The sequence below is a fragment of the Paramisgurnus dabryanus genome, chromosome 4, assembly GCF_030506205.2.
Source record: "Paramisgurnus dabryanus chromosome 4, PD_genome_1.1, whole genome shotgun sequence".
In the NCBI taxonomy this organism is placed as follows: Eukaryota; Metazoa; Chordata; class Actinopteri; order Cypriniformes; family Cobitidae; genus Paramisgurnus; species Paramisgurnus dabryanus.
Genome location: NC_133340.1, coordinates 33,465,081 through 33,476,792, shown reverse-complemented (window position 1 = coordinate 33,476,792; position 11,712 = coordinate 33,465,081). Strand labels below are relative to the sequence as shown.

General features: G+C 34.9%; 1 protein-coding gene across 1 annotated transcript in view; it reads left to right on the top strand.

Moving 5' to 3' along the window:
* Positions 1–11,712, top strand: part of prkcba (protein kinase C, beta a) — a 46,201-nt gene that overhangs the window by 16,311 nt on the left and 18,178 nt on the right. Inside the window, exons 3-5 of the mRNA XM_065254262.2 lie at positions 5,034–5,116; positions 8,281–8,392; positions 10,452–10,580. Of these exons, the coding sequence (XP_065110334.1) occupies positions 5,034–5,116; positions 8,281–8,392; positions 10,452–10,580 (324 nt within the window). The remainder of the gene's footprint in view (positions 1–5,033; positions 5,117–8,280; positions 8,393–10,451; positions 10,581–11,712) is intronic.

The following is an 11,712-nucleotide window of genomic DNA, read 5'->3' as shown; positions in this document are numbered from 1 at the left end:
TTGACCTTTCATTGAAAATCTATGTATGGTATACTGTCCATGTCCAGAAAAGTAATAAAAAAATCATCAAAGTAATCCATGTGACATCAGTGGGTCAGTTAGAATGTGTTGAAGCATTGAAAATAAATTTTGGTCCAAAAATAACAAAAATTACGACTTTATTCAGCATTGTCTTTCTTCCACGTCTGTTGTGAAGCGCATGTGCAAAACTAAAGTCACGTGACTGCAGTGACACGGCTGACGTGTTATCCTCAGTAGGGATGTCCCAATCCGATATGCTGGATTGGATCGAGGGCCGACAACATGACCGATCCAATTCCGATATGTTCGTTAGCCGTAGTTGTTACTGACAAGCTATTAAAAGGACAACGTATTATAAAATCACCTTAAACGTTTTATGCACTATACTCAAAGTCTTTTAATACACTCAATAGCTTCATGTGAAGGAACAAACGCACATTTAAAGATATTTTAGTTCACAGAAACATTAACTTACTCGCAAACTGGGTTTATCCACTGGTGAAGCGGACAGATGAAACGCATCATTAACACACGCACACACAATTTAACTGTATGCTTTATTAAAGATCTGATTTTATAAAGTCTCAGTTAGCCGTTAGATGGATGCAATTCACTATGTGCTGAGCTTGTAAATCATTTTAAACTATTGATTTTAACATTAAAAATAATACTAGATGTAGAAGAAAGCACTTTACACATGTAAGTACAGTAGTATCGGACAGATATCGGTATCGGCTGATATATGGATTTCTGGTATCAGAATCGAAACGGAAATGAAAAAGTGAGATCGGGACATCCCTAATCCTCAGACATGTTTGCAAAGTTTTTTTTTTCAATTTCATGTGTCTCCCTCAGACTGTAAACGAAGTTCACAAAAAAAACAGCTCGGGCGCACCATATAACACGTCAGCCGTGTGTACGTCATCTGCATCACTGCAGTCACGTGACTTTAGTCTCGCGCATGCGCTTCACAACAGATGCGGAAGAGAAGACAATGCTGAATAAAGTCGTACATTTTGGACCAAAATGTATTTTCGATGCTTCAACACATTCTAACTGACCCACTTTGATCATGTTTTTATTACATTTCTTGACATAGACAGTATACCGTTCATAGATTTTCAATGAAAGGTCAACAAGCTCTCGGACTAAATCTAAAACATCTTAAACTGTGTGCCGAAGATGAACGGAGGTCTTACGGGTTTGGGACGACATGAGGGTGAGTTATTGATGACATTATTTTCATTTTTGGGTGAACTAATATTCATAATGCCCAGACTTTTAATTGAATGGGATCTCTGTATAGCTGAAGCTGTCAGCCACGACCTCTCGCAAAAATAGAAATCATTTCTAAAATAAAAATGGCACGGCATCGCCTCACAGGTCCTACTGTAGGTCTGGGAACCATGGCAGCTTTGAATGGGCAAGGACCACCCAAGAGGCCATATGACTGACACAAAAGCAACCAATCATGTTTCACTTTGTGTTTTGGAGCTTGGAGATGTTGCCACAATAACAGACCGATGTGCAGCCATCATTCACGAACGTATCTAAAGTTTATAACAACAGTAGCAAACACGTTACAATACCTTGCATAACAGAGGACGACTTCGAAATCTGCTGAAGTGTTTTCAAATAAGTGTTTTATATGCATCAAACGTTCACCCAACGGTCTGTGGGTGAGAATATTCTTGTGTTTATATATATAGAGTACTGAAATATACATACTATAAAGTGAGTCCTAGAGTTTTACTATTTTGGAGTTTTTGGATCAAAAAAGCTACTAACAAATCGAGGGACTTCCTATATCTCTTTGCAATCCATGTATTCTGTTGCAAAGGCTCTTGATGTAGTGATTCATGGTGTAAAGATCAAGGAACGGACCTTATTATTGAATTTTTAGTTTTCGACAAAAAATGTTGACGTTAAGCAGTTGATTATTGGCTTTAGCTGTCAGATACATTTACGTTGTTAGGCAGATTATCAATGCACAGTCTTTTCATTGACAGTGTATTGCACGCTAAACTAGAAAGCACTTTCTCAAACTGGCAAGTTGTAATCTAATCTGAGTTTTCACAACATCAGGAAGTTTAAAAAAAAAACAAAGTCCACAGACACAATGTGGTAAGAAGATACTGTAGCTGGTTGATGCAATGAGTTTGAAAACAGTTGAAATAATTACTGGATTTGCCAATGTTTTTTAGGTAAACATCAAGTCTTTGAGATGTATTTTTAGTTTTTTTTTAAGGCACATGTACTTTCCTAGCACATTGTAGTTGTTCCTAGCTACTGTAGTTGGTACAGCATGGCACCGTCAATGATAAGATTATGGGTTCAATTCCTAGGTAGCACACTATGTGCTTGTACAATCTGAACAATCTTAAATCACCCAAACGATACGTAAAAACAAAATGAATTGTGTCTTTTCCTGTGCACACGCACGGCATGGACTACATCATTTCCCATTCAGCCGAATGTTAGGCTACATGAGTTGAGTGGAAGGAATTTGTCTGGCAAACAATTAGGAGCAATGGTTTCAAGATGTAGATTTATAAGTAGGCACGTGGAAGTGAAAACCCTGACCTGTGAATTGCTTGTACCATAAGTTCAGCTACAGGAACTTCTAAAGGATCCCCAAGGGGGAAGTGTAGTCAAATTTTAAAAATGGTATGGTATGTCACAATACTGTTGTACAAAGCAAAAGGCGGTAACATTGTTTGTGGTCGAAAATAAATGTATTGATATTTTGGGACCTCCTTTATCTTTTGGATAAGTATATTGATTCAATTTCATTGTTTTTCAAAAAACTAAAAGTCTAAACTAAACTTTTTTGTCACTAAAAAAGTCTAAACTAAGGAGTCATTTTCCTCAGTTTCACACACTAGTGAGTTATGGTCTTTTGACTTTGTTGGGCAAAATAAATGCAAAATGAAACCACACTAGAATACGTTTGTCATAATGTGTTTATTGATTTTTTTTTATATTATCACAGCTTTAAGTTTGTATGCAAAGTCAAAATGGAGACTTGAGTAAATGTGGGTGTGATTTAAGAACTACACTGCAAAAAAAAAGACTTTCTTAGTTAGTATTTTTGTCTTGTTTCAGTAGAAATATCTAACAGTTCTTAAATTAAGATGCTTTTTCTTAATGGGCAAAATGACGAAAATAATTCTAGTTTTTAGACAAAAAATATACAATTTAAGTGAATTTGTGCTTAAAACAAGCAAAAATAACTGCCAATGGGGTGAAAAAAAATTGAAATAAGATTTCTTTATTTCTTAAACACTTAACTCAAGCTAAATTTTCTCACCCCATTGGCAGATATTTTTTCTTGTTTTAAGCACAAATTCCCTTAAATTGTCTTTTTTAAATAGATTTACTTTCTTAGGTCATTTTGAGAATTTTTAGATATTTATAATCTAAGTTAAAATAATTTTTTGCAGTGTTAACAATACCATAAACCAAATATAAATCCAAAATTTTCTATTACAAAATGTATTTTAACTAAAGCTACACATAAAATGTAGGGATGCTTAACGATTAATTGTGATTAATCTATAGCAGAATAAAAATAACATGCATGTATAATTGTAAGATTTTTTTTATATTAAGTATTTACATTTATATATAATATAAATTATACATAAATATACACATGTAAACATTTCTTAAATATATACATGAATGTGTGTGCATTTATTTATACAAAGTTATTATACACAGTTCACACACATATATGATGTAAACAAAAACTTTTATTCTGCTATAGATTAATCGCGATTAATCGTTAAGCATCCCTAAAATGTATAAGGTTCCCAGCATTTTATTTCTGTAGCTTCTTATCCTTACAAAAAGTAATATCACAAGCATTTACATTTATGCATATGGTAGGCGCTTTTAATCCAAAGTAACCCACAGTTTAATTTACGGAAAACATTTTATCGTGTGCGCCCTGTTGTTGAAACGATCACCTTTGCGTTGCTAATGCAATGCATAACCAATTGATTTACTCAGAGAAACCATATACATGCATATATTTTGGACATCTCCCAAATCAAACACACTGGGTTATTAAAGTAATTAAAACTTTATAGAGTACTCAAAGACCTGAAATGGGTGTCAACAGCTTAATATTGCATTCGTCTACTTAATTGTTCTTATAGGGCAACCTTCCTAATACTTTACATTTACATCAGACAGATGCTTTTATCTACAGCAATATGTTTTATCATGTGTGTGAGAATCGAAACCCATGACCTTTGCGCTGCTAACACAATTCTCTACCAACTAATCTACATTGCTCTAATCTGCTATTAGTAAAGGAGTTCAAAACTATGCGAAAAAGGCAGATAAGGGATCTTTGTTATCTTAAAGGAATACTTCACCCGAAAATGGAAATTCTGTCACTATTTACTCACTCATGTTGTTACCTGTATAAATTTCTTTGTTCTGATAAACACGAAGATATTTTGAGAAATGTTTATAACCAAAACAATCAGAAGCCCCATTGACTTCCATAGTATTCTTTTTTCTTTCTATGGAAGTCAATGGGGCTTCTGATCGAATTGGTTACATAAAAGTGACCACAAGGGTCCATATCTGAACCCTAAACAACACCTAAAAATGCATTTTATTGCATACAAACAAAAATTCAAACCAAGCAGCACCTGTAAAGAAGGTTATTTTGATTTATCTTCACTTTTTTGAGCCATCTGTTGTTGCCTTTAACCAGCCGTTTGCAGGGCAATTTTTAGTAGATGTATGACATCTCAAATTCAAACAGGTGTCTGAGCTGACAAAGCACAGATATAGTTTATAAGATTCATGTTTTACTTGGGGTTAAATTATATTTGTATTGTATTGTTTCTTATCTGTATATAACTGATAACTTCATTTTTTGCATAAAGTATGATTTGCTAAATAAGCAATAAGTTGGTTTGTGCCCATTTTAAAATTTTGTAGTAATAGCGTCTGGCCTTTAACAGTATTATTCATCTTTCTTTCTCATCCAGTGTGCTGTTTCGTGGTCCACAAACGCTGCCATGAGTTTGTTACGTTCTCCTGCCCAGGAGCTGACAAAGGCCCTGCATCAGATGTAAGTAAACAATGCGAACTCGCCAGGAAGCAAGCAAACATCTGCCCCACCTTCTGCATTCTTGCGCCATCTTTTCCGATAGTGAAATACCCTTTCTTGTGAGTTGACATCTGACATCACAATTTGTGCATAGAGAGCAGTTTAAATATTTATTTTGTGGTAACTGATTAAGTAGTGTTAAATCGCGTGTGTAGGCATAAGTTCACATCCACCCAACATACAGGCACGAATAGGGAGGGACATCGAATTTCTTCTCTCTTAACTCTATTTTAATAAGCACGCTTCCTCCTAATATGTGTAAATCAGACAGACACATGCACTTCCTGTGTGGCACATTATCTTTGCAATGCAGCCGAGTAAATGACTTTCATCACCAGTGGGGTTGCATTAGGTCATATTAACCTTGAAAATATGAAAATACAACTTGTTGTAAAACCAATAAACAAACTCCAACAATAATTTTGCATTGTTCGCGTACGACAATGCTGATGGTGTTAGCAGGTTCAGCTCAAAGCATGATGAAAAATAATTTGACGACTGGCAGTTTTTTACTTGCTGACATTTGTTGGATGAAAACAATAAGGGAAGTAAGCAATGGGAAAGCAATGACTCCTGACAGAGCTATATTTCATTTTTGCTGCACTTTAGCCTGTTGCTTTCTCTCTACTGGTGCGCCCCCTAGTGTCAGAATTGAATATTATGTTCCTGGTAGTGATGTGCAATATTTACAGCATACTTTTTTGTCATTTTATTTTACTCTGAATTAGCCTTTTTAGTAAGTGGAGATAAACTTGGTTAGGGTTTAGCTCCAAAAATTAGTCTATCAAATAGCCCACATGAAAAACTAATGTAGTATACTTTAGTATTTACACACACTGAAAAGGCTAATTCATAGTTTTAAAAAATTACAAAAAGGTTGCTGTAAATATTGCACAGTATTAACCCAGGCTTTCTCAATTTACAAAAAAATGACAAAGTCTATCAACATTAAAAAATACTGTAGTGTACTTTAGTATTTACTGTAGACTAAAATTATTGTTTTTGACCCTTACCATAGTAAATATTAAAGTATACTACAGTGTTTACTAAAGCTTATAAGTTTTTTATAGTCTCTACTACAGCCCACTACAGCTGTCTATCTTATAGCCCACATTAAAAAATACTGTAGTATACTTTAGAATCTAGTGTGCACTAAAATTACTGTTTTTGATCCTTACCATCATAAATATGAAAGTATACTACAGTGTTTGCTACAGCTTATCAGTTCTTTATAGTCAATACTACAAAATAATATAGGTAAACTGAGAAAGCCTGGGTTAGGGTTTAGCTCCAAAAATTAAACAAAATCTATCAAACACCCCACATGAAAAATACTTTAGTATACTTTAGTATCTAGTGTGCACTAAAATTTGTTGTTTGGACCTTTACCATAGTAAATATTGAAGTATACTCCACTGTTTACTACAGCTTATCAGTTCTTTATAGTCAATACTACAGTAAACTATAGGGAAACCGAGAAAGCTTTGTTAGGGTTTAGCTCCGAAATTAGACTAAGTCTATCAAACAGCCCACATGAAAAATACTGTAGTATACTTTAGTGTCCAGTGTGCACTAAAATTAGTGTTTTTGATCCTTACCATCATAAATATTAAAGTATACTACAGTGTTTACTACAGCTTATGAGTTCTTTATAGTCAATACTACAAAATAATATAGGTAAACTGAGAAAGCCTGGGTTAGGGTTTAGCTCCAAAAATTAAACAAAGTCTATCAAACACCCCACATGAAAAATACTTTAGTATACTTTAGTATCTAGTGTGCACTAAAATTTGTGTTTTGGACCTTTACCATAGTAAATATTGAAATATACTCCACTGTTTACTACAGCTTATCAGTTCTTTATAGTCAATACTACAGTAAACTATAGGGAAACCGAGAAAGCTTTGTTAGGGTTTAGCTCCGAAATTAAACAAAGTCTATCAAACAGCCCACATGAAAAATACTGCAGTATACTTTAGTATCCAGTGTGCACTAAAATTTGTGTTTTTGACCCTTACCATAGTAAATATTAAGGTATACTGCAGTGTTTAGTACAGCTTATCAGTTCTTTATAATCAATACTTCAAAATACTATAGGTAAACCCAAGAAAGCCTGGGTTAGGGTTTAGCTCCAAAAATGTGACAAAGTTTATCATACAGCCGACTTGAAAAAAAAACTGCATTATACTTTAGTATTTACTGTACATTAAAATTTGTGTTTTGACCCTTATTATAAGTAAGGAATAATTGACGACAGGCCATTGAATTATAAGAAATAATGCACACCCAAGGTGCAATCACGGAGTGCCATTACACAGCGGGTGTGCATTATTTTCAAATAATTCAAAGGACCGGAGTCAACTATTCCTCTTATACCACGGTTATCACAAACATTGCTCTGGTTTTTATTTTTAAGACATTTGACAAGTTAGGTGTGCGGTTATCAGAAATTAATGCATACCCACGGAACATTTCTCAGCCAATCAGAATATAGCATTCAACAGACCCGTGGTATAATAAATATTAACGTATACTACAGTGTTTACTACAACTTGTCAGTTCTTTATAGTCAGTGGCAGTGCTACAAAATACTATTGGTAAACCAAGAAAGCCTGGGTTAGGGTATAGCGTCAAAAATTAGACAAAGTCTATCTTACAGCCAACAAGAAAAAAATACTGTAGTATACTTTAGTATCTAATGTATACTAAAATTTGTGTTTTTGACCCTTACCATAGTAAATATTAAAGTATACTACAGTGTTTACTACAGCTTATCAGTTTTTTATAATCAATACTTCAGAATACTATAGAATACATGAACTAAGTGTATCTTTTGTGTCACTTAAGTCGCTATAAACTTCAAAGCAGTGCATCCCCACCGTTTTCCTGGAGAAACTCCAGCGTTTCATATTTTGGATGTCTTCCTAAGTTAATGCAAATAAACTCATTAGCTCAATACGTGAAATGGGTGTGACAGATAAGAGAGACCTACATTTTAGCTATTGTTTGCTACCTGCAGTATAACTACATACAGTAGGCTTCTGCTTTATTGTATTTAAGGCAATTTTAGTAATATGTTTAAAATGTTAGCTTTAGTAATAATTATTGTGTGTTTTGTGTCACAGGACCCTCGTAGTAAACATAGGTTTAAGGTACACACGTACTCCAGCCCCACGTTCTGTGACCACTGTGGATCTCTGCTGTACGGACTCCTACATCAAGGGATGAAATGTGACAGTGAGTACATAAGCACTTATTTTGACCCACCGAATTCCCATAGGGCAGGGATTTTCAAACTTTATAATGCCAAGGACCCCCAAATATGATTTACCTTTTGTGAGGGACCCCCAACCTAAAATGATATATCATTTAATATATTTTTATGAATTGGCTATACTTAGAGTAATGCTGAATGTATAAACATGAAAACATATATGTTTTTATTTAGATTTATTTGTACTACAGATGCTTTAATAATAATTTTTAGCAGCTTACTTTCTTACAAACCCCAGCGTGTGATATGAGACACAATTTAATTAAAAAAGCACACTAGAAAGACACAAAGCAAATACAGTATACATTTTTTTTTAGGCATAAAGCAAGAAACCTAACAAATAAAAGCACGTAATGAATACAAACTTCCTTGGAATGTTTTGGGGACTCCCTAGAACCTCATGGACCCCCTAGAACTGCCCTAGAGTCCATACTGTTTATTGCACAACATTAATAATAGCCCGGTTGGATGTAGACTCTGCTGCACAACGGCCTTCCAGTAGCGACACCCCTGATATAGTCTATTCTTAACCCTGTTCACCAAAGTAAAGTATTGCATTGTTTTTGCACACTTGGCTTTTGCATCTTTAACTATAAGGACATCCCATGATACCGGTTTTGTCAGATTAAGATACTTTATGTGAACTTTTTTGGCACCAAAGTTAAGTGTAGGCAATAAATACTAACACAGAGACAAAAGTGTCACCGCATAATGAAAGCCCCCCCGAGCGGTTCCCTCTACTGGATATATGGATGTATTATATTACTGCATGTACTCTTATCTAAAAAAAAAATTGTCATTTATAAATCATGTAATTACTGCAAAATCATTACGAATCGAATTATGAAACTATTGTTTAAACATGCTTATTTTTTCTATTAACCAAATCATGTTCATACAGATCAATATGTGACACTTCCTGTGAAAACCCAGCTAAAGTCATTTTTTTTTTGTAATTTGCTGTTTTCTACATAAAATTGTGCAAAATATTGTAAAGTACATTCTGTGAAAAATAACTTTGATATTTTTAATATTGACCCAGTAAGGTCATGACTCATGTCAAAGATTGAAATCAATGAAGTGAAACTTTGAGTCACATATATTAAAATGAATGTCAGTTTGATTTGTGCATATTTAAAAATGTGTTGCTATTGAATCAGTTGTTTAGTGTGTGTGTGTGTGTGTGTGTGTGTGTGTGTGTGTGTGTGTGTGTGTGTGTGTGTGTGTGTGTGTGTGTGTGTGTGTGTGTGTGTGTGTGTTGCATACAGCTGCTTTAAATGGAGCTATTTATTAGTTAACCTGATAAGGAACACTGTGCCGTACACGGCACACCCCCTCCCTTGCACGTGAGGCTGCATTACGTCATTGTAACTTTGAAGCATTAAACCTTCAAAATATACGGTCATGCGGCACATCGTTGTAAAGCTTAGACTTTCGGTATTCCATTAAGCGCACACACAAAGCATAATATGATTTTTAGCAGTCATAAAACTGTAATCTATTTGTTAGTTACCTGAACCGGGCGGCGCCGATTTAGGATATTTATTTACCTTCAAAATCTTCCCATTATCCACTTCGGTGAAATTGTCCAAAACAAATTGTTCATAAATCCCCAAAAGTCCAATGAAATGGAATATCCAAGCCTTTTAATCCAAAGCGATTTGTTCATCTCACAATCTTGACATTTCTGACCGAATTACGATATAAATAGTGTATACAATTAGTTCAATAACGGACATTCGTTCGAATCTCACTTTCCAGTCACGATTTATAATGAATATATTCAGATGTCACGTTTATTGTGCAACGTCTGAGGAACAAATACGCCCCCTTGTGGAATTTCTGCCGTTCCATAAGGGGCTACGGTGTACTTTAGATGGCGTGGGTGTGATCATCTGTGTTTATATGTGACTGTGTGTGGTTTTTTCGTGTGTGGGCTTGTCCTAGTATGTCGCTAAAGAGCGTGAAGCCAACGCTGCATGTGTGATGCTGTCAATCTAACTTTGTGTGTTTTTCATGCAGACTGCATGATAAATGTTCATAAGCGATGTGTGGAGAACGTCCCCAGTCTGTGTGGAACAGACCATACGGAGAGAAGAGGACGTCTGAATCTCAGTGCTCATATCAAAGATCAAGTGCTTACAGTGAGCGGTGAGTTCACACACAGATTAACATTTACTTTATATAATCCTCCCATTAATTGCTGTTATTCCCATTTAAAGGAATAGTTCACCCAATATGAAAATGTACTTATTCCAGATGTGTATATCTTGAACACAAATTAAAATACCATCATGTTACCTTCTTATATGGGGGTCAACCTGGCGAAACTCCAAGAAGCACATCCATCATTAAAATAATGAGAGACAATGATATTAATAAGAGCTTATTTAGTGACTGTTATGTCAAAGTTATGACTAGTTGTCGTATGTGTGTTTGTCATGAGTAAGATTTAAAGTGGACATTTCGCAAGACTTTTTTTAAAATGTAAAATAAATCTTTGTTGTCCCCAGAGTACAATATGAAGTTTTAGCTCAAAATACCCCACAGATAATTTATTATAGCATGTTAAAATTGCCACTTACGTGTGCGTGTGAGCAAAAATGTGCCGTTTTGCAAATGCAAATGAGCTGATCTTTGCACTAAATGGCAATGCCATGGTTGGGTAGTGCAGAATAAGGTGCAGTATTATCATTATAAGATCCCCTTCTGACATCACAAGGGGAGCCAAATTTCAATGACCTATTTTTTCACATGCTTGTAAAGAATGGTTTACCAAAGTTACTGGGTTGTTCTTTTTCACAATTTCTAGGTTAATAGAAGTATTGGGGACCAAATTATAGCACTTAAACATGGAAAAGTCATATATGTCCCCTTTGAAGGTATTGACTTATTTAAATGTAACATGCTAATCTGAATGTTTCCTTGAAAACGTCACATATTGAATTTGAGCTAAATAAGCTCAAAATAAGATATTATTACTTGATCTGATACTTTAAATAGCTGTCACTGGTGTTATCCAATTCAGGTGACTTAAAGGGCACCTATTATGCAAAATTTGGACATAATGGGCCCTATTTTAACGATCTAAGCGCATTGTCTAAAGCGCACAGCGCAACGTCTAAATGGGAGTGTCCAAATCCACTTTTGCTAATTTAACGACGGGAAAAATGGTTTGTGCGCCGAGCGTATGGTCGAAAAGGGTTGATCCTATTTTTTTAATGATTAATGGGAGTATTTTGGGCGTAACTTGCAATAAACCAATGAGAGTCTCAGCTCTCAT